Source organism: Leucoraja erinacea, chromosome 5 (assembly GCF_028641065.1).
Source record: "Leucoraja erinacea ecotype New England chromosome 5, Leri_hhj_1, whole genome shotgun sequence".
Taxonomy (NCBI): Eukaryota; Metazoa; Chordata; class Chondrichthyes; order Rajiformes; family Rajidae; genus Leucoraja; species Leucoraja erinaceus.
In genome coordinates, this window is record NC_073381.1 from 52,236,307 (window position 1) to 52,259,211 (window position 22,905).

The 22,905-nt window shown below is 39.3% G+C and overlaps 1 protein-coding gene across 2 annotated transcripts in view; it reads right to left on the reverse strand.

Annotated features, from left to right (window-relative positions):
- moxd1 (monooxygenase, DBH-like 1) overlaps positions 1–22,905 on the reverse strand; it is a 69,343-nt gene that overhangs the window by 26,736 nt on the left and 19,702 nt on the right. For both annotated transcript variants that reach the window (XM_055635603.1, XM_055635604.1), the window contains exons 3-6: positions 17,610–17,777; positions 17,374–17,457; positions 4,228–4,407; positions 1,592–1,694 (exon numbers count right to left, since the gene is read on the reverse strand). In XM_055635603.1, the coding sequence (XP_055491578.1) occupies positions 1,592–1,694; positions 4,228–4,407; positions 17,374–17,457; positions 17,610–17,777 (535 nt within the window). The remainder of the gene's footprint in view (positions 1–1,591; positions 1,695–4,227; positions 4,408–17,373; positions 17,458–17,609; positions 17,778–22,905) is intronic.

Genomic DNA, 22,905 nt, shown 5'->3' on the forward strand with positions numbered 1-22,905 from the left:
AACTTTAAAGTGGGTGCAGGAACAAAGTTCTGAGGATGCACATGTCAAATCTCTGACAACTGCAGGATAGGTTAAGTAGGCACAGAGAATCCTTAGATTTATAAATGGAGACATCAAGTACAAAGTCAAGGGAGATATGCAAAATCTTCATATTCCATGAATCTTCTTCTGTTCCCAAAACGTAGAAGGTGCTGCAAAAGGCTGATATTCACAGAAAATTCAGCAGACATGAATAAATTTCAACACCATAACAAACCGCATCTTAGTTTTGTAGGTATGTCCACAATAATGGGGTTTGCATTTTGTTAACAAAAATAGGTCCAAGGCTACGGGACTGCCAAAGTGCTGCCATTTAGAGTAAACAGCAGTTTGATTGATTTCACGTTTGCAACTCAAAATAATCTTGTCTGCAAATGTGAGACTTTAGGAGAAACGATTGCTTTGTATTTGACTTTCTTTTTGTTGTTATAAGAGAAAGGATAGCATGACGATGACGCTTTTGTTGGGGTGAATGGTTTTCGCAAGTTTTAAAACATTCATAAATTTGGGGATATTTTTATTTGTTTAGGTCCATTGTAATTTTATTTATCGTTACCAGTGATGAAGAAGGGATTGTTTTGTGGGTATTGAAAAATATTTTATCTTTGAAGCTAAAAGTTAATGAATCGGCAATCTATTTCTGATTGTTGCAGCAAATTATGATCAGTCTAATGGGTAGATTGCTCAGATTTTTTAAATAATTATACAATTATATTGGCATACAAGCTATCTGAGTACTTAATATTTTCATGCATACCTGAAGACAGGTAGTTAATGGGAGGTGGAGTGTAATGGGAGGTGGAGGTGGGAGGTGGTTTTGTGGTATTTGTTCAGACTGGCTGCAGTTTCAAGTTTCGGGGGCTAATCAGACGTGTCTCTGAATTACATGTTAAAGAATAATCAGTTTTTGTCTTGGGAATAAATAAATAACCAAATTATGTTGTTTTGCTGTTATTGGGGGATTTAAAATGAGTTATTAGTTGAATTAGAAAAGATAGGACACTAGTACGTATTAAAAATTATAATCTTAACTTTAATTAACCCTTTGAAAAATAGCTCAGATATTTTAATATATGTTTTTTTTACCAGAAAATAGCACATCAATTATGAATGGTTATTCAGAATATTAATATTGTAGCTAAAACAACGTTTTAAATTAAAGACATATTTAATTAGGTTCTTATGTCTTTGAAATCATAGAAACAGAAACATAGAAATAGGTGCAGGAGTAGGCCATTCGGCCCTTCGAGCCTGCACCGCCATTCAATATGATCATGGCTGATCATCCAACTCAGTATCCCGTACCTGCCTTCTCTCCATACCCTCTGATCCCCTTAGCCACAAGGGCCACATCTAACTCCCTCTTAAATATAGCCAATGAACTGGCCTTGACTACCCTCTGCAGCAGAGAGTTCCAGAGATTCACCACTCTCTGTGTGAAAATCATTTAGCTTTGTAACAAATGAAAACAGGAACACACGAAGAGTAAAACAATCTATGCAACATACAATTGACAATTCAGCCACACATTCTTCGGAGAAAGTGCTCCCACCTTGCTGAAAGCCTGGGTTATCATAATGCACTTCCATCAACACATATGTGGGATCATCTGCGGTTCCAAGCGAAAGCCCAACGTCAGGAGGAAAGGAAAATCCCTGTAGTCATTAGACAGGAAAAAAAATCTCAAACTTACTTGAGGATAGTATTATTGTACATAAATGTAAAAATACAATTTATGGAACTCTGTTTTTATTCTGCTAAAACCATTTAAAAATGAGAGGAAAGGATGGGAAAACATTACAAAGAAACTGGTCAATAACTTCCTCTAGCACTGTAAATTCCTCACGTAAAAAGTAACATACTAACCTGGTATAAAATCTTGCATACGGTCCTTGAACTATTTGGCAAATACATTGGGGTATTTTTAGACTTTTTGAGATACAGCACGGAAACAGGCCTTTTGGCCCACCTAGACCATGCCGATCAGCATACACTAGCACCAGCCTACACACTAGGGACAATATACAATTTTTACCAAAGCCAGTTAATTTACCAACCTGCAAGTCATTGGAATGTGGGAGGAATGTGGGAGCACCCAGAAAAAAACCATGCGGTTACAGGGAGAATGGACAAACACCGTACAGACAGCACCCGTGGTCAGGATCAAACCTGGGTCTCTGGCACAGTAAGGCAACAACTCTACCACTGCACCTACACATCTATTTAAAGAACACTATATGTTTGTAGTATAATAAGTATAGCTATTTACCAAAAGCTTTAGTAATGTGTAATATCTTTGATTATACATTGAGCTTGCCCAACAAGTTAGACATAAGCTGACACACTGTCACCAAAGTACAAAACCAGAAACTATTATTGTTGAAATCTGCTTTGTTATATTTCCTTATCAAAACAAACTCAGCTTTAAGTTTTCCATTTAGAATCGATTGCATCCCGAGGACTCATCAACTTAGTATAGTTGTGGCTGTTCATTTAGCTATAATGATGGAGATTTGTAGCTATGATGTCTCCTGTTCCTTTGTAACATGGAAAAAGGTAATTCTATCAATGCTTACATGGAGAAATCTCTTTTGATTTCTGAACACCATTTTAAGCATGACTTGAGAGTTAGTGAAAATGTTTTGGATTTTAGTTGAAGGGAGAAGGAGGAATTCTTCAGATCTGTTGGCAGCATTTGGGAAAAGAGCTCACAGAAAAGCCAGAATTTACTTCGAGGCTAAATATGATCACCTTGGTCTTGCTAGAAATGATGCTGCACATATTTTTTGTGTAATAGTAATAGTTTCTGCATTTATGGTGTTTGAGCATTTACATAATAAATGCTCATCTTAACCTTGAGGAAACATTTGATTAACTCAATTTTTTAATGATTTTTATCATTGACTTGTCTGTGGGGAATATATACCAGTTCATGAGACCATGGTATGTATGACTAATTAAGAGCAACGTGCCATACTATAGCAAGGTAAGCAAAAACTGACCAGGTTTTGAGTGCAAAGAAAATCCAAGTCTGGGAAGTCTCTCCTGATGAAGAAATCTGTTCACAAGGCAAACATTCTGTTGCTAGAGTAATTTTACTAGAAAACTGGTCAACAAATGTGAAGATGGAAGGTTTCATTGCATCTTTGCAGGATTGAAATTTGAGCAATAAACCTAGCGCATCTTTTGTTGCTACTTCATTTTATACCAACTATGTGTGCATTATCATATACTCATTAAGTGTGATCTTGTACATTTGTATGTGTGTGTATATGTGGTTGGCTTTACATCTTTGCAAAAACACTACGCTGTAACGATAACATTTTTACATATTCTGATTAACATTTTTCCCCTCGAGGCCGAGTTCACCTTCACTGAACATTTTATGCTTTATTTCTCGACTTATTACTGATTAAAAGTAAGAAGTTTAAAAACACCAAAAGACTGAATTTAAAACGACCAGATTTCACTGATGACATCATAATGGCTCAGTTATCAGTGATCAGCTTTACTGAAGATTTCATCCTATATTTGACACGTTATTCGCGATTAAGGTTTTTAAAATGCCAACTTTAACAAGATTTTTACATATTGTGATTCACATTTTTCCGCTCTAGGCAGAGATCACTTTCACTGAACATTTTATGCTTTATTTCTTGACTTATTACTGATTAAAGTTTAAAAAAAAATCAAAAGACTGAATTTAAAATGACCAGCTTCAACTGATGACGTCACAATGGGTCGGCTAGCAGTGACGACACAGGAACACTCTGAACTTTTCACCTCACAGGAGGGGGAGGGTGAATTGCTATCGCAACACACAGGGGAAGTGCAATTGGAATTATTTTTTAAGCCCACTGCTCAGGGGAGTGCTGTAATCTTACATTCGAGAATGGCTTGAGTTGGAGGACGATGCCTCCCGTGGGGGCTACGGGTAGGGAACGGGTTGGGGGAGCAGACCAATAAATGCATTTGGTCTAGTTATTATAAAAAACTGCACCAAAATTAAACAATTTCAAATGAGCGGGAATTATTCACATTTGTTATATTTTTCACCTCTTAGAATATGTGAAAAATTAATTAAAATACTGTATCGTAGATACTAAGCAGTTTTCAATAAATATGAAGCTTCACATCTGAAGAATTTGCAATTAAATAAATGAACATGCCACAAAAATGAGGACCTACCTTTCCTCCGATTGCCCATGCCATAATGATACTTTCACAATATAAAAAATCATCTGGCATATTGGAATGGTAGCATTCATGTCCAATGTCAAGGGCACTGTCATTCAAGCTGTTGTGGCACTGATAAAGGAGAATGTGATGTACCAAATGTTCATGCCCTTTCTGAATTATAGGATCAACCTGTAAATATATGCATTAAAGCAAACAGGAGACAGTAAGTAGTCTTATAACAATGCAGAAGTAAACTTCCTTTCCCTTGATATCCCTATTATGTAACTATTTATGAGACCAATCAGAGGGAAATTTTTACATTGTTATTGACCCCCAACAAATTAACATATACTGTTACTCAGTAATCTATGAAAAAACCCCAAATCTATAAACAATAATGAAGATAAGATCCAATGGACATCAGCAGAAAACTGTCCATTGCAGGCCTTGCACTTTGGATAAGCCACACTTTGCTCAATGTCATTGTTAATTGGTAACATTTTAAATCATGAACCAAAACACTCCCATCTCAAGATTTTGGCCCATTATTCTGATCGTAAATTTGATGACTAATTATTCACATTAGAGCACTAATTGCAAATCGTTAATCAGAAAAGTCTGTGAACTAGAAATTGAGCCACATAAACGTTTTCTTTAAAAGAGCCTTGCTGCAGAAAATCAATTCTATAAGAATCGAAAATAATAAATGTACCTTGTTATCAAAAAGGGAAACACAAAGCAGGAAACTATAGACCAATTAGCTGAACAGCTTACAAAGGGAAAATGTTAAAAGGTATTGTTAAATACATTATAAAATACAACTGAAAACAGGAGTTCCTTAACACATTTCCATCATTTAATAAGATCTTGCTTGATCTAAACTCACAGAACTGATTCTCTGCTCATCCATATGCAGTGGATCCTCGATTTCCTCATCAGAAGGGCATGATCAATACAAATTGGCAACTATACTTACAACACAGGAGCACCTCAAAGCTGCGTGCTCAGTTCCTTGCTCTGCTCTATCCCCAAAACAGTACAATTAGATAAAGCTCCAACACTATTAAATTCACAGCCAATACCACCGTTGTTGGATGGGTAATGGATAATGATGAATACAGGAGAGATATTGATAATCCGATTGAATGTGCCATAACAATAATCTTGTGAGCTGATTGTTGACTTCAAAAAGGAAAAGTCAGTGTTCTACAAACCTGTTTTCATCCACAGGACGGAGGTGGAGGGAGTCAACAGCTTTGAGGTTTCTGGGAGTGCACATCTCAGAAGAGCAGTTTTGAGAGCACATTGATGCAATCACAAAGAAAGCTCATCAACACATCAACTTCCTTAGAAGATTGAGGACTTCCAGTATATGGTCGAATACTTTATCGAACTGCTGCAGGTGTATGATAGACAGCATATTGACTGGTTGCAGTATGGACTGGTTCAGTAACTCAAATGCCCAGGAATTAATATTGTTGTAGAAAATTGTAGATATTGTCCAGACCATCACAGGTACTGGCCTATCCACCATCAAACCGATCCACTACTTCAAAATTGCATTTTATATCAAAAGACCCACACCATCAGAGCCACCTTCTCATTTCACTACTACCATTGAGCAGAGGGCAAAAAGCTTTAAAACTGACCTTCAGGTTCAAGAACAGCTTCTTCCTAGCAATCATCTGGCCTTTGAACACTGCACAACACTAATCATAACCCCACCTCAGCGGCTACAATTCTTTAGGTTGCTTTACAGCCTTCAGTTTTGCACTATTATACTTTGTATTACTGATTATTAATTTATTATATTATTGATTATTCAACATTTGTTTCTACGTTATTGCATTAATGTGCATGGAAGTCTTCAGCACTTAAGAATATGTTTCTGTCCTATTGCTGGTAAATATGACAATTAAACACTCTTGATTGTGTGTGGCCCCCTAGAGTGTACAATGCAAGTGCAAGGAAAAACCCTCATCTTCCATCTAGGAATACAGCAGCTGCAGAACTTAATACTAAATTGTCCAACTTGAGATAATTTATTATAGTTACGTGTACAGAGGTACAGTGAGAAGTTTTTTTGTTGCGTGCTTGTCAGTGGAATGACTATATATGATTACAATCAAGCCGTCCACAGTGTACACATACAGGATAAAGGTAATAATGTTTAGTGCAAGATAAGGTCCAATTAAAGGTAGTCTGAGGGTCTCCAATATGAGGTAGATTTTAGGTCAGCACCGCTCTCCAGTTGGTGATACGGTGGTTCAGTTGCCAGATAACAGCTGGAAAGGAGCGGCCCTGAATCTGAAGTTAGGGGTTTTCACATTTCTGTATCTCTTGCCAAGTGGGAGATGGGTGAAGAGGGAGTAGCTGGGGTGAGACTGGTCCTTGATTATGCTAGTGGTCTTGTTGTGGCTGCATGAAGTGTAGATGGAGTCAATGGTTTGCATGATGGTCTGGGCTGCATCCACAATTCTCTGAAATTTCTTGTGGTCTTGGATGGACCTGTTCCTAAACCATATGGTGATGCATCCCAATATAATGCTTTCTACGCACATATTTAGAAGTTGGTAAGAGTTATTGGGGATATGCCAAACTTTCTAAGCATTTGAAGGAAGTTGAGGTGTTGGTCTTATTTCTTGGCCATTGCTTTAATATGGCTGGTCCAGAACAAGTTGCTTGTTTACTCCTAGGAACTGGAAGCTCTCAACCATCTCAACTTCGGCACCATCAATGTTTTCCGGGCTTTGCTTCATGAAGTCGATCACAATCTCCTTTGTCTTCCTGACATTAAGGGAAAGGTTGTTGTCTTGGCACCGGGTTACGAGATTCTCAGTCTCCTTCCTGTACTCCGTCTCATCATTATTTGATATCCGGCCCACTGTGGTGCTGTCGTCTGCCAATTTGTAAATTGAGTTGAATTTGTACTTAGCTGCACAATCGTGGGTTTATAAGGGGTGATTTGTCACCTATCCTTCATGTTGCTCATGAAGTCGAGGATCCAATTGCAGAGGTGAGTGCTAACTCCAAGTTCCAAGTGTTTGGGCATGTTTGGATGGGACAATGGTATTGAAAACAGAGCTGTAGTCTATGAATAAAAGTCTGACATAGGCGAATCTTTTATCCAGGTGTTCGATAGATGTAGGGCCAAGGAGACGGCATCAGCCGTGGACCTAATGTGGTGGTAGGTGAACTGCAGTCAATGCTTGATAGATTGGATCCTATAACCAATTTTGTTCCATAACCAGCCTCTAAAAGCACTTAATGATGGTGGATGTCAAGGCCACTAGACAGTAGTTGATAAGGCCCGAATTCTTGGTGTTCTGGTACCAGGATGATAGTAGTCTTCCCGAAACAGGTGGGTACCTCAGAACGAAGTAAGGAGAGATTAAAGGCAAAACTCCCGCTACTTGTTCCACGTGATGTGGCCAAGGACTCCATCCGGGACAGTTGCTTTCTGTTAGTCCACCCTGAGGAAGGCCGATCTAACTTCTGTAACAGTGACCCGGGGAGGAGGCACACTTGAGTCTGATGGGACGGATGTCATCACCTCATTGGCCTTCTGCTCAAACCTAGCATCGGAGTTCATCAGGTAGGGCTGCACTATCACCAGCAATGATGCCTGACTTTGCTTTGCAATCAGTTAGTGTTCAGACCTTGCCACAGTTGGCAGGTGTCCCAATGGTTATACTGGGACTCACGTTTGTCCCTGTATCGTCTCTTGGCATTCTTGATGGCTTTTGAGAAGATAGCGTGCTTCTTTGTACCACTCGGGATCGTTTAACTTGCACGCTGTGGACCTGGCCTTCACCCAGGAATGTACCTCTTGGTTCATTAATAGTTGGGCAACAATTGGATTGTCCTCTTCGGCACGTACTCCTTCACACTTGCTGATGATGAAGTCAGATACGGCAGTGGCACACTCATTCAGGTTAATTGCAGTATCGCTGAATATGGACCAGTCCACTGACTTAAAGCAGTCTCTTAAGATGCCATCCGTGTCCGCTGACTAGCATTGAACAACTTTCTGCATCGGATCTTCCTGCTTCCTCCTGCAGGGAGGTGATCAGCATTCCCGAAATGTGGCTGAGGAACGGTGCAGTGGTATGGATATGTAGCAGTGGTCGAAGTAGTTCTGGCCCCAGGTGGAACAAGAGACATGCTGATAGTACTTTGGTAGTATGCCCTTGAGGTTGACTTGATTGAAGTCTCCATCTACAATGACAAGGACTTTGGGGTGTTTTGTCTCGAAGCTGTTGATAGCAGAAAACAGTTTATTCAGATCATGGTGGCATCCACATGGGAAGGGATGTAGACTGCTGTCAGGATAGCTGAGTAGGTAGTAGGAATGGCATCGCAGTCAGACATTCCAGGTCCGGGGAGCAAGCACTCTGAGCACAGCAAGGTATAGATTAGAAAGCAGACCCCACCGCCTCTAACCTTGTCCAAAGATGTCATAAGGTTCATCTGGTGAAATATTTATTTCTGTGCACTTGCTAACAAACTGAGCAAAACTCCTGTTTGTTTATCTCATGCAACAACATATAATCAGTCGCCAAAATTGAAATAACAACAGAAGCCAAGGAATATTTGAGTCCCTATTTCCTCCCCATTTAATAGATCCATGCCAACAATACCTATGGGTTATTTTCTACTTTACTATTATCCATAGATAGATTTTTTTTAGTTATGTGATTAACCTTAGTTTCTGGGGGGGGGGGGGGGGGGGGGGGGGGGGGGGGGGGGGGGGAGTACCTTCAAACCTGCTTTTTGACCATTTTACTTTAAGGTCTACTTTGAAAGGTTCTCTCCAAGTCACACATAATCTTGACTTGGAAATAAATCACTGCAGCTCAGTCTAAATCCTGGAAATTTCTATCTAACAGCAATGTTGGGTTACTTTCACCAGAAGGTTTTTAACTATTTTAAAATATGTCTGACTGCCACCTTCACAGAGGTAAATTAAGAGAGATTGAATTAGGTCAGGAAACAGGACGGATAGTTGCAATATTTTACAATTCTAACAATCTGACTGAAATATAATCAAGATATCTATCAAAATTATTGGACATGTATGCAGTGCACACTTGCCACAAGCTGGCTTTGGGGCCCTGGAAGGGAATCAGTATTCACTAAAATGAATTAAAATATCTTCAAAGGGAATGTCCTGGCAGGATATAGAAAACAAGTTGCTCTGTCTGGAGCCTTAGCTCAGCAGGAAGAGGACCAAAGATGGAATAAGACCTACATGTTAACACTTCTAAAGGCAGCAGAAACATTTGCAAAAGGGAACGCGGAAAATGCAGTTGTTATCAGTTTATGAGAAGTAGTGGCAATAACATTGAATGCAGAAGAACACCTCAGATGGTGTCCATGATTTAACACAAAGAGGAATGCCATCAAGAAAGTGATAAGAGAGAGCTCTCCTAAAGAGTACTAATAATGTCTCAAAAATCTGCAGCGACAAATCTCAGGATATACACTATATTAAAAAAAGTCAGATCACATTTATAAACTCTAAATAGAGTTGTTTATTATAACATTAATGATTAATATTTAAATAGGTTTGCGAATGACTAAACATAAATTATGTAGAAATGAAGCAGGAAAGCTCAAGAATCACTAAGATGAAACAACTCTGAACTCAATCAAAAGTGAAAAATCCTAAAATAATGTATACTGCTTAAACTACAATTGAAAATTGTTCAGGCAACATTTTGAGCCCGTTTTAAAGTTGCCTCCGTGCCGGGGCGGCCTCTGTGAATGTCGTCATAGTACTCACCCCGTAGAGTGGGAGGGATGACTGCCTTGTGGCCTTTGACGATTATCCCGTCCTGTAGCACTAGTTCGTCATGAACCAGGAAGTATGGTCGTATTTCGAGCGGGGTGTTTGACTGTTATTGGGGCCATCGGTTCCTTATGACAGTGTTTAGTTCTGTGCTCCTGATCTTGTTGAACTCCCTTAATTACATAACGTTGACCTTTGCACGCATGTCAACTTTAGCAGTCAGGGTCTTGTTGTTTATCACCATGGTCACTGCTGGGTCAAGCAGTTTGCCGGAGGAGCGTAGGAGAGAGAGCACTGCTGAGTTGTTGTCGGTGTTATCGGAATCATGCTCATGGGAAGCATCGTCGTCTTCTTGGGACTCAGAGTCAGGCAGTTCTTGTTGTAACAGGTGCAGATTTGTCCTTGAGGTAGCGTTCCCACGAGACTGACAACACATCGCAAAATGATTAAGCTTCTTGCAGTGGTGACAAATTTTTCCATGGGCTAGAGTGGAAATAGTTGCAGTTGAGGCATCGCGTGGCAGGCACATTAGAACCTTTCCAAGGCACATTTGAAACATTGCGGGGAGAGTAGTTAGCAAGATTAACGTTGTGTTGCTGATGTGGGCTGGGAGGAGCAGAGTCTGCGAGCGGGGCAACAACCTCTGCCATGCAACATGAATGAATAGCTTGATCTAAAGTCAGTTCTGGGTTACGAAGGAGCTCAGCCCTTAGCATGCAATCTCTCATTCCCCCCACAATCTTATCGCGTACCAATTCATTAGCCACCTACTTCTGACACCATGTAATTACCTGACTCGTACACGGGTAAAAGTATAAGCATCTTTAATAGACTTCTCAGAGTCAGATATGCAGTACATTATACGTTCAGTCTGCTGCATCTACTAAATGTAATAAACGAGTTCTTAACACTATAAAGCATGCACTAGGCGGAGTTATTACTAGTAAACATTCTGATTGGCTAACATACAATAGCCAATCTACACAGTGAAAGTATGCTACATTGACGAATTACATGTTAAACTGAAGACCCATCTGCCTGTTCAGATGATCATTTACAATCCCATTACATTTTCAAAGAATAAGAGTCAAACTATTCAAATACGTGATTCACATTTAAAAATCACAGTTATTGGAGAGTACATAACCAAGTGTAGCACAAGAATTGCTATTTTTGACAAAATCTTACTTCATTGTTTTCTCTGGTTGTGAAACCCTCTGCAATGCTTGCATTTATTGTCTTAATATATTGTGTTTGGTCTTTAATTGAAGCGTCTTTTAAAATTTTTGCTTCAACAGTATTTGGTTGCTTTAGTTCCTTTATCAATTGTACAATATCATAGTTATTAGAGTAATGCTTTAATCTAATCACAGCCTATAGACAGCCTGAAAAAATGTTGATCTATTAGCAGCCATTCCCCAAGTTGTCAACATTCTTGCTATATGCTCTCATGCACAATGGCCTTTTTATAAATTATATCCTTCCCCCAAATTATGCTCTTAAACAATCAATCTAGTCCTTGTGTAATGGTGCATGAAAAAACTAGGAAGCTATTTGTCAGAGTATGCAGGCATAAAATTATGAATGATTATTCATTTCCAAAACTCCCCATTAATCATTGCTGGAATTAAGTACACACCATCCTGAAACAAAGTGGAATTATTAAAATTAACATATATTGGGCAAGTATTACAAAAGATCAGTGTTGTTGATCTTACAATGATTAATCAGTTATCCTCTTCCCAAATTTCCCCAAAATACTAATTCAGTCCTTGCAACGTGCAGTCAAAAAACATCTTGGACTGAGACTGTGTTCTACTTCTAGATTTTTTAAAAGATTAACTGCTAGAAAAAAAATCAGCGGTCTAATAGTCGAGTTGCCATTAGCAACCAGATATGTGAGTTTTTTTAATCCAGTATTATGTGGTCACGTTAAGGCTGTTAATGACATGCAACTGGAGGTTCAACCGTTAGCTCTCAGTCTTTACTTTTGTTATCCATGACAGTTAGTGTTAAGGGCAAGTATTATACCCATCACAAATATGCCATTAATAAAAACAAATATACCTGAATTTCGATGCTGTCCCATAATCAAACTTATTGTACTTCTCTGAAAAGAGGGCTAATGTATAAAAGAGGCTTACAGAAGTTGAACTTTCCCAATATATCATGCCTGAATACTTAGGGGAGAAAGACGATTTGTATTTTGTGAACCCTCGGAGTCTTACGAACTGCACAAGTAATGAACATCTTTTTTCTGTTGACCAGCCGATGACACACAATGATTGCTGTGATGCCTACCTCAATGTGCACTTCAAGGATTCATAGTTCCTCATCCACGGACTCGTTAAGCCATCTGTTTACTACTCTCCTATCAACAACTTAGTTTAGTGTAGTTTTGAGATACTGCATGGAAACAGGCCCTTCGGCCCATCGAGTCAGAGCCGACCAACGATTCCTGCACATTAACACTATCCTATACACATTAGGGATAATTTACAATTTTACCAAGCCAATTAGCCAAAAAACCTGTACGTCTTTGGAATTTGGGCGGAAACTGGAGCTCACGCATGTCACGGGGAGAACGTACAAACTGTACAGATGGCACTCGTAGTCAGGATCAAACAAGCATCTATGGCGCTGTAAGGCAGCATCTTTACTGCTGTGCCCACTTGTCAAGCAATGGAATTGTGAAATACCTATAGGTCTGCTCGAAATACCAGGGCTGAACTGTGGCATTTGAACGGATCCAAATCTTCAGCAATACGAATTGCAGAAAAGATTATCCACACTGATGGCGTGCTGTTTAATGGGCGATTCCATCTTCGCATGTGCCCACGTTTCCCCTAACATCAAATAATGTATGCTGTTGCATCTCATACTGAACGCTGTTACCCATTGCCCTGGGTGACCACCAGAAGCAGGCACCTCACAATCTAGTGTCTACCTCTTAGAGTGATCCAAAGTTCACCAGTAAACATTGAGCAGCTTGCCTTGCTGCACAGTGTCACTACCTCTAATGTAGCAGCTCTCCAGCACGCTGGCCCAGGTCTCAAAGTACAAGACTATGCCATGCAAAACTAAGATGACATCCTCCAGCTGTCTTACTTCAATTTAGAAAAAATGTTTCTCCCTTATCTCCAGTCTCCCCAAACAAAAGATTCACATGCCAACATATTATTATTTTTTTCTTTTCATAGTATCCTTTTCAAGTCAAGAGTCAAGAGTGTTTTATTGTCATATGGACATTGAAACTCTTGCTTGCTGCAGCACAACAGAATACGTAAACATAATACATAATGGGAGAAGAAAAAAAGTTCCGTGTGTGTATACACATGCACACACTCAATAAATAACAAATATAGTGCAATAATAATAATCTGAGTAAATTAAATTATTTTGGTAGGTACACAAAATTGCTGGAGAAACTCAGCGGGTGCAGCAGCATCTATGGAGCGAAGGAAATAGGCAACGTTTCGGGCCGAAACCCTTCTGTAAGGGTTTTGGCCCGAAACGTTGCCTATTTCCTTCGCTCCATAGATGCTGCTGCACCCGCTGAGTTTCTCCAGCAATTTTGTATACCTTTGATTTTCCAGCATCTGCAGTTCCTTCTTGAACAAATTATTTTGGTAATTGCCAGATGCTGTCATCATGTTATTAGAGCCATGTGACATTCAAAAAAGCATAATTTATCTGTCAATACTTTTAATCTTATCAATTAACATAGTATAAAATGAAATTCCACCCAACCCTTCCCCACCTGTATTCAGTATTATTTTTCAAGCATATTCTTTACTGAATCCTACATACTGTTGGTAATACTAAATGCAGACTAAACACATTGAAGTAGCATTACTTTGCCTTGAAAATTAAACACATGGTATCAGTTAAATCAATATTCCATTAACAATATTACATCATTATTCCACTAAATACAGAGATTGCTACATGTTCTGCAAATGCATGAAGTCCACTGAAAAAACCTATATGAAGCATTCTGCTATCGTATGATCGATTCACTCAATTGAACCCTTGAAAGACCACTATTGACATTATTGCTTCCACTTGGTAAATAAAACACAAATTGGTCTTGATTTCTTTTGCTGCTAGCTGCTATTTTACCTCTCCCATTGCTACCTACCATATGACATTTTATTAACCTTGCCTTCTATGACATTTTATTTGCCTTGTAGGCACACTCAAAATATTTTTGAAATATTAAGGATTTCAAAAATTGTAATCCCTGAGAAATATGCTCATAATTCAGAATATAACTGTCAAAGAAGCATCTGGTTACAATTCATCTTTATAGAATTTCTGATCAACGAAATCTCAAGAGTCAAGTCAAGAGTGATTTATTATCATATGTCCCAAAACAGAACAGTTAAATTCTTACTTGCAGTAGCACAACAGATATGTAAATATAGTACTCTGTAAAGCCCATAATAAACCCACAAAACATAACAAAACAGTTCAGTATATATATATATCTAAAAAAAATACAAACAGGATGATTCCTGGATCCGTTACCAATTGGGTGAACAACCTCTACAGTCAAGGACAGACGGCAAATTAACATTTGTTTGGACATCATAAACTTGGTCCGGAGGGATTTCCGGATCAATCTCCTGGCTAATCCTGGGTGTGTACAACCTTCCTTCCTCACAAATTCTAATCATTTTTCTCAATCTCGACCTTATTCCAGCTGTTTCAAGGCATGAGGAATTCCACAGGAATTTTAGATCTATTCTCATATTGGAAAAGGTTAAAAAGAGAATGTAAAACAAAATTTAAAGTAGGGCAAAGCAGATGAAAAATGCAAACAAACAGAGCTGAAACAAACCAAAACCAAGTTAAAGGGGTATAAAGCTTTTGTGACCAAACTGAGGGAGAGATGGTTTTAAGATGGCTAGGAATAAACAATCTTGGTTCTGGTCTGCTGTTGGCTGTTTAAGCACAAATATATTAATGATTTGTACTGGCAGGATAAGTTACCAACAAATTCAAGGAAAAAAAGTCATTCATTTTTAAAGACTCAATTTAGATCCCGTTATCCCAAGAGGAAACTGTAACAGTTGAACATTTGTACTGATGTAACCAATGCATTTATTCCACTGTAATTCAAAACCCCTGTTATTTTCGGTTGCAGGAAAGGTACTTTCCAGTCATTATTTTGACATTAAAGTCCACTAATATCACTCAGACGTTGAACTTGGTCAAATTACTACAAATTGAACAGAGGCATAAATACGACAAGATAGGTTGAACCATAAGCCTAGTTACATTTCATTTTGTTTAATGTTTCTGTGTTTAAAAGTTAAAAATAAATATATATTTTTTTATTTACTTGGTTCCAAAGGGCTTTGCAGCCAGTGAAATATATTTTAACATGTAAATGCTGTTGTAATATGGGAAACAGCAGCTAATTTGCCAGAGCACAGTCCCATAAATAAAATTGTAATTAATACATCATCTGTTTTAATCCTGGAGATTGAGTAGGAAATATCAGGACAAAAACCTCCCTTCTATGAAATTGTAACATAGCATAGTTTACAATGTACATAAATCTGAGGGGCATCAGTCACACTATTTAAAGTCTCATCCGAAAGATGATGCCTCCGACTGGGTAGCACTTCCTCCATAATGGACTGGAGCATCTGCTTAAATTGAATTCATCTTTTGCTCTTCATTCTTCTACGATGCTAGCCAGGAACTCTACACAATTTATGTATTCCAACTTGCAACATATTTGAATCCGGAGAACAAAATATTAATTCAACTCCCAACAGAAAACCTACTCCAAAGGATTGTTTAAGAAGGAACTGCAGATGGTGGAAAATCGAAGGTAGACAAAAATGCTGGAGAAACTCAGTGGGTGAGGCAGCATCTATGGAGCAAAGGAAATAGGCAACATTTTGGGTCTGACGAAGGGTTTCGACCCAAAACGTTGCCTATTTAATTATTTCCGGAAGTGGCAGCGCTGCCTGGCAGCTGCGGCTCGCCTGCAGTCCGTCTGTTTTTTCATTTTTTTGTTGTTTTCTTTTGTCTGTTTTAGTTAAATTTAGTTCAATTTAGTTTATTAGGTTGTGTAGGTGTGTGTGTGTGGGGAGGGGGGGGGGGGAGAGAAACATGGTTTAGTCTCTTCCTTCGGGGGGGTAGCGACTTTTCCTTGTCGTATCCCCGTCTCCGTCTGCGCTGTGGCCTAACGGTGGAGCTGGCGGCCTCGAGGCTGTGGCTGCGTTCCGGCGGCGAACCCGACTTCGGAGCTCTGGCGGCGTTCCGGCAGCGGCTCCGACTTCGGAGCTGTGGCGGCGTTACGGCGTTCCGGCAGCGGACCAGACTTCGGAGCTGTGGCAGCATTCCGGCATTGCGGCGGCGGCAGGCCAACTTCGGAACTGTGGCGGCATTCCTGCGGCGGGCCAGACTTCGGAGCTGTGGCGGCGTTCCCGGCGGCGGCCCGACTTCGGAGCTGTGGCAGCGTTCCGGCATTCCGGCGGCGGACCCGACTTTGGAGCTGTGGTGGCGTACCGGCGTTCTGGTGGCGGCGGCCCGACTTCGGAGGCTCAGCCGCACGCCAAGTGGATGACATCGTCGGGAGCTCGCAGGTCACAGGTTGGTGACCTGTTTTTCCGGAGCTTCCGCAACAACAGCTTCATCCGTTGGACTGGAGGGCGGCAGCTTCGGCAGCTTCGACTGCCCCGGGCCGCGGAGTTTGAACCGGCCCGTTCACGGAGCTCGGATTCAGCCACGGGACTGACTTACTTACCATCACCCAGCGGGGTCACAACATCGGAGGCCTGGATCGCTTCAGCACAGAGGGAGACCAAGGAGGGATGAGACAAAGACCAAGACGTTTGCCTTCCATCACAGTGAGGAGGTGCCTGGTGAACTCACTGTGGTGGATGTTAAATTATGTGTTAATTGTTTGTTTTTGGTATTTTTATTATGTGTATGACTGCAAGACACGAAATTTCGTTCAGACCGAAAGGTCTGAATGACAATAAAGGATACTTTGACTTGACTTTGTATTTCCTTCGCTCCATAGATGCTGCCTCACCTGCCGAGTTTCTCCAGCATTTTTGTCTACCTACTCCAAAGGATAATCAGCCAACAGGACAGTTCTACAGAAACCCACATGCTTCTTCCATTCAGTATCCTGAATGTCGCACAAATAATTTAAGGCAAGTCCTTAATTTGGTTAGAGACATGGAACAGATTTGAACAATACCAATTGAATGTCAGGTGGAAAGAAATAGGAAATAAACAGATTAAATCAACTCTCTTGGATTCAACCTCCACAGCAAGTTGCTGAATTATCACTTATAATTTTAACAATCTGGAAATAAAGAAGGTGCATTACTCACTTTTATTACATGATGTTTTTTGGTCAAGGTTGGCAGCTTAAAGATTTGACACCAGTAAGTTGTACCTTTTTCAGGTATCAGGACCTGTCTTAAACAAAAATCAACTATTAAAAGTATTATATTAATAAGGTATACTTTTTTTTTGCATGGGAAGAGAAAGCAGAACATTTAATTATAATATTTATAAATGAATGAGTCCTAAAATGGATGCTATTAAATCTACTATGTGTACTTACGTTTTGATGTCTTATGTTGAAAGTAAGTACATCACTAGGAATTGAAGTTTCCATTTCAGGGTTTAGCAAATGAAGACTTTTTCTTCCACAGTTTGACGAGTGATATTGTGGACCATCTTGCCCCACATCATCTGGATGATAGGCCCATATCACCCTAACTGTATTCTCCTAAACACAAGGAATAAACAAAGTCAAACTTTAGATTATTCAATTGTACACTAAATGCAATGGTATACTCCGTGTCATGTGACGGTTTCTGGTATTGTTTAATTATTCATTAATTCATTTTCAAATTTTGTCTATTCATTTCAGTATCAGTATCAGTATATCTTTATTGTCATTTCCTGAGTACTCACATACCCAGAGGAAACAAAAAGACGTTGCTCAACCAGTGTCCATTCAGTGTGCAGTACAAATAACAACAAGTAAATAGAAATAAAAATACATATATCATGAACAAATTAAATTAAACACTCTACTCTCTACTAAACATCAACAGGCGTTCCGATCGACAGCTGCTGCAGTGTGTCCAGGTTGATGGTTGGTGCGCGATACTTTGGTAGGGGGCTAAGTCCGTTTATCAATCTTATAGCCTGCGGGAAGAAGCTGAGGAGCATCCTGCTGGTTTTGCAGCTAATGCTTCTGTACCTCTTCCCAGATGGCAGGATGGAGAATATGTGATGCGATGGATGGTAGGGGTCTTTGATGATGGAGATGGCTCTGTTGATACATCTCTTCCTGTATATGTCCAGCAAGAAAGGGAGTGGAGCACCAATAATCCTGCTGGCGGTCTTCACAATCCTGTCATTTGGAAGATTGATCATGTTATTGGGATGCGGGGTTCATACTGGAATGACAGAATATGTTTTATAAGGGCATGCCGCAAAATCACATTTGCTCAAAATGTGATCCAAGTATCAAACCCAATCCTAACCCCAGAGCATAAGTGGACTGAAAAGATGACATACAGAAATCTACCATTTTCTAAATTGAAAGATGAGTAAAGTGGAATTCAAATATATGATGCATCAAATTCAAAATCCAAGGAGATTTATCACATCATGATTACATCATCCAAAATTATGCATATAATTAGATATTAGTGGAGAGTAAATTAGAAAAGCTATCAAAAATGTATTTCTTCAAATAGATTAATACATGGCAGCAATAGGCCAGCAGAAAGAGGCAAAAATATTTGGTTTATTTGCAATACAATTATGTCATGACTAGATAACTAAAATTGTTTGCAAAGGTAAATCAATTCTCTGAATCTCAGTTAAAATGGATGTTAAAAAAAATCTTCAAAGTACAGGAAATAACCTGATATCCACCTCTATACAAATCATTTTGCCAACAAAATCTTTCGCCAAAACAGGCCACCAAGCCTTTTATTTAACTCCATGATGTGCAGATACTGGGAGTCACACCTACCCAACATAACCAACATAAAATACTTTGTAAATCTATGAAGTGTTTTGTATTATTACAGGCATATAACACAAGCCATATAATGGCACTTTAACCATAGCTTTATAATGAGTATATTTGGCCTATTCTTTGATTATTTTTTATCTTGCGCTGTTACACTTTCCATTATCCTTCTTCAAAAGACATTATTTTATTATAATACATTTTTAACATGAGGCCAAGTAAGGTACTTTACCACCAATTTAGTATTTAGCTAAGGAAGGAAGCATGCAATGGGTAGGATCAATTTGGGTTTGCTAAAGGCGAATCATATTCAACGATTCAGTTGGAATTTTTTAACCAACAGAATAGATAAAGGCAAACCAATTGATGTGATGTATTTGTTTTTTCATAGGTCCTTTGACAGGTTGCTACAACAGAGACTAGTAAACAAAATTAGATATGCTGATGTACATTGAAGATTAAAATCGAGTAAAACAAAAAAGAGATAAGGAATAAAAGGGTCATTTTTGTATTTACAGTCTGTGACACTTGAGTGCAGAAGTTGATACATAAATTATAAACAAAGATTTGGATAAAGGGAAATTGCTGAAAACACTCATCAGGTCTGGCAGCATGGAAAGAGAAAAGAAAATTACATTTCAATTCAGAGAATGTTCCACTTTTGATGAAAGACCTTTTCCAGCCACTGGAAATAAATGACATATTAATGGCTCATTCTTCTTTGCAACCACCATAAAATTGTTTCTACATGTAGTGATAGCAAAATAAGTCTTATTAGTTGCTGTTGAGTATTATTGTATGTTGCCAAATGTTAAATTGTTGGCAGCAAAATATATTTTGCAATAGTACTTGCACAATGGGTACTTGGTTGTTCTGTCTTGGTTGAGCCCGTGCAAGATTATATGAACAGAGCTGGAACGTTCAAGAAGGATGGTTTGAGCTAAGATCATTAGGACTCCTGATTCCTGACTCCCGACTTCAAGAATGCATTTCAATTAAAAATAAGTAGCCAACACAAGGCTTAAAGCTTTAAATGACCCAAAGATTTGTTGGAATTGCTACTCTGTACAATTCATTTGCAGATTAAATCAAGCAAAAATGATATTTTTCCAAAGATGCAAGACCACAGGAGAAAGATTTTTGGGACAGATGATATGCATGTTTCTGTACATGTTAGCACTACAATTAATAATAATATGTGGTTGCATACAAATAAGTCAGAAAGCATGGTATTCATAAACAAAGGGATATGGTATGAAGGAAGATATGGATGATGTCAAGTGCATGAAAAGCTGCTGATGTACCTCCATTATTTTTATATATATCCTTCTTTGCTACTTAATAGTAATGGCTTTATTTCCAACTTGTTTTAGATCTCCAACTTTGAAAATAGCAAAGAGGCAGTTCATTTGTTCCATGGTGCTTAAGTGCCTACAGAACATACCAGTGGGGTGTTGTAATGCAGAATAGATCCTCCTGTTTCACCATCCTGCAGTCTGCTGCGACCTCTATGTCCTTGCTAATTGAACAAGCTATTCTGTATTAACAGTGAGCCATTGCTGAAAATGATTGAAGAATCCACAGCTGGAAGAAGTGTTTCTCATTTATAAAATTAATGACTCATTGGAAACTTGAGAAGTATGAAAGGAGCATTATTGCAGCAGCATCATGAGTGACAGAATTCTTTCCTTCCAAAGGAGAGTGTGGTAAGAGCTAAGTATAAAGGAAATGGCTATCAATTGATATTTTGATCATCAAAACTGACTAAAACAAAGGACATTTTCAAATCAGAAAATAGTTCATAATACATTAGGTCAATTATAGTTTTTTTAAATGGATTTTCAGGAAAGCGTACGAATAATAACAAGGCTTTAAATCATTCCCTTGTTTATAAAACTTGAATGATTGTTAAATTGTTGGTCCTCACCAACCTTTTATCAAATTTGTGGGGTAAACAACAACATACTGCACAGATCTCTAATAGTTTCTTGTGTCTAGCATCAGCCATAGCATTTCATTCTGGTGGCAAATAATTATTCTGGTTCAAAAGAGCAGAGGGATCTAGGAGGGCAGGTACATAGTTCCTTGAAAGTTGTGTCGCAGATAGATAGGGTGGTCAAAAAGGCTTTTGGCACTTCGGTCTTCATCAAGCTGAGTATTGAGTATGGTGGGGGGTTTGTGTTTTAGTTATATAAGGCCACATTTAAAGTATTGCATTCAGTTTTGGGCAATATTTTAAAGGAAAGATGTTGTCAAGCTAGAAAGGGCGCAGAGAAGATTTACGAGGGTGTTGCCAGGACTCAAGGGCCTGAGCTGCAGGGAGCGGTTGAGCAGACCATGACTCTATTCCTTGGAGCGCAAGAGGACGAGGAGTGATCTTACTGAAGTGTACAAAATTGTGAAAGGAATAGATTGGATAAACGCATAGAGTCTCTTGCCCAGAGTAACGGAATCAAGAACCAGAGGATAGAGGTTTAAAGTGAGGGGGGGATAGATTTAATAGAAACCCGACGGTTGGTCGGGATATGGAACGAACTGCCGGTGTAGGTAGTTGAGGCAGGTACTATTGTAATATTTAAGAAACAATTAGATAGGTGGTCAATTGACAATGACAATTAAATGTATCTTGTATCTTGTATCAATCAGTACCCCTTTCCTGCCTTCTCCCCAGTTCCCCTGACTCCGCTATCTTTAAGAGCCCCATCTAGCTCTCTCTTGAATGTATCCAGAGAACCAGCCCCCACCGCCCTCTGAGGCAGAGAATTCCACACTCACAATTCTGTGTGAAAAAGTGTTTCCTAATATCCGTTCTAAATAGCTTACCCCTTATTCTTAAACTGTGGCCCCTGGTTCTCGACTCCCCCAACATCGGGAACATGTTTCCTGCCGTGTTTCTAGCGTGTCCAAACCCTTAATAATCTTATATGTTACAATAAGATCCCCTCTCAACCTATGCTGCACTCCCTCAATAGCAAGAATGTCCTTTCCTCAAATTTGGAGACCAAAACTGCACGCAATACTCCAGGTATGGTCTCACTAGGGCCCTGTACAACTGCAAAGGACCTCTGCGCTCCTATACTCAACTCCTATACTCAACTCCTATACGAGGGGAAGCTGGCCAGGAATATAAAGAAGGACAGTAAAAAGCTTCTTTAGATATGTTAAGGGAAAAAGAATAGCAAAGTCAAATGTGGGTCGCTTGAAGGCAGACACGGGTGAAATTATTATGGGCAATAAGGAAATGGCAGAAAAGTTGAACAGCTACTTCGGTTCTGTCTTCACTAAGGAAGCCACAAACAATCTCCCAGAAGTACTGAAGGACAGAGGATCTAAGGGGGTAGAGGAACTGAAAGAAATTTTCATTTGGCGAGAAATAGTATTGGGAGGGCTAATGGGACTGAAGGATGATAAATCCCCTGGACCTGATGGTCTGCATCCCAGGGTCCTCAGGGAGGTGGCTCTAGAAATAGTGGACGCATTGGTGATCATTTTCCAATGTTCAATGGACTCAAGATCAGTTCCTGTGGATTGGAGGATAGCTAATGTTATCCCACTTTTCAAGAACGGAGCGAGAGAGAAAACGGGGAATTACAGACCAGTTAGCCTGACTTTGGTGGTGGGAAAGATGCTGGAGTCAATTATTAAAGAGGTAATAACGGGGCATTTGGATAGCAGTAAAATGATTAGTCCAAGTCAACATGGATTTATGAAAGGAAAATCATGCTTGACTAATCTTCTGGAATTTTTTGAGGATGTGACAAGTAAAATGGATGAAGGGGAGCTAGACTTTCAGAAAGCCTTTGAAAATTAGAGCACATGGTATTGGGGGTAGGATGTGTTAATGTGGATAGAAAATTGGTTGGAA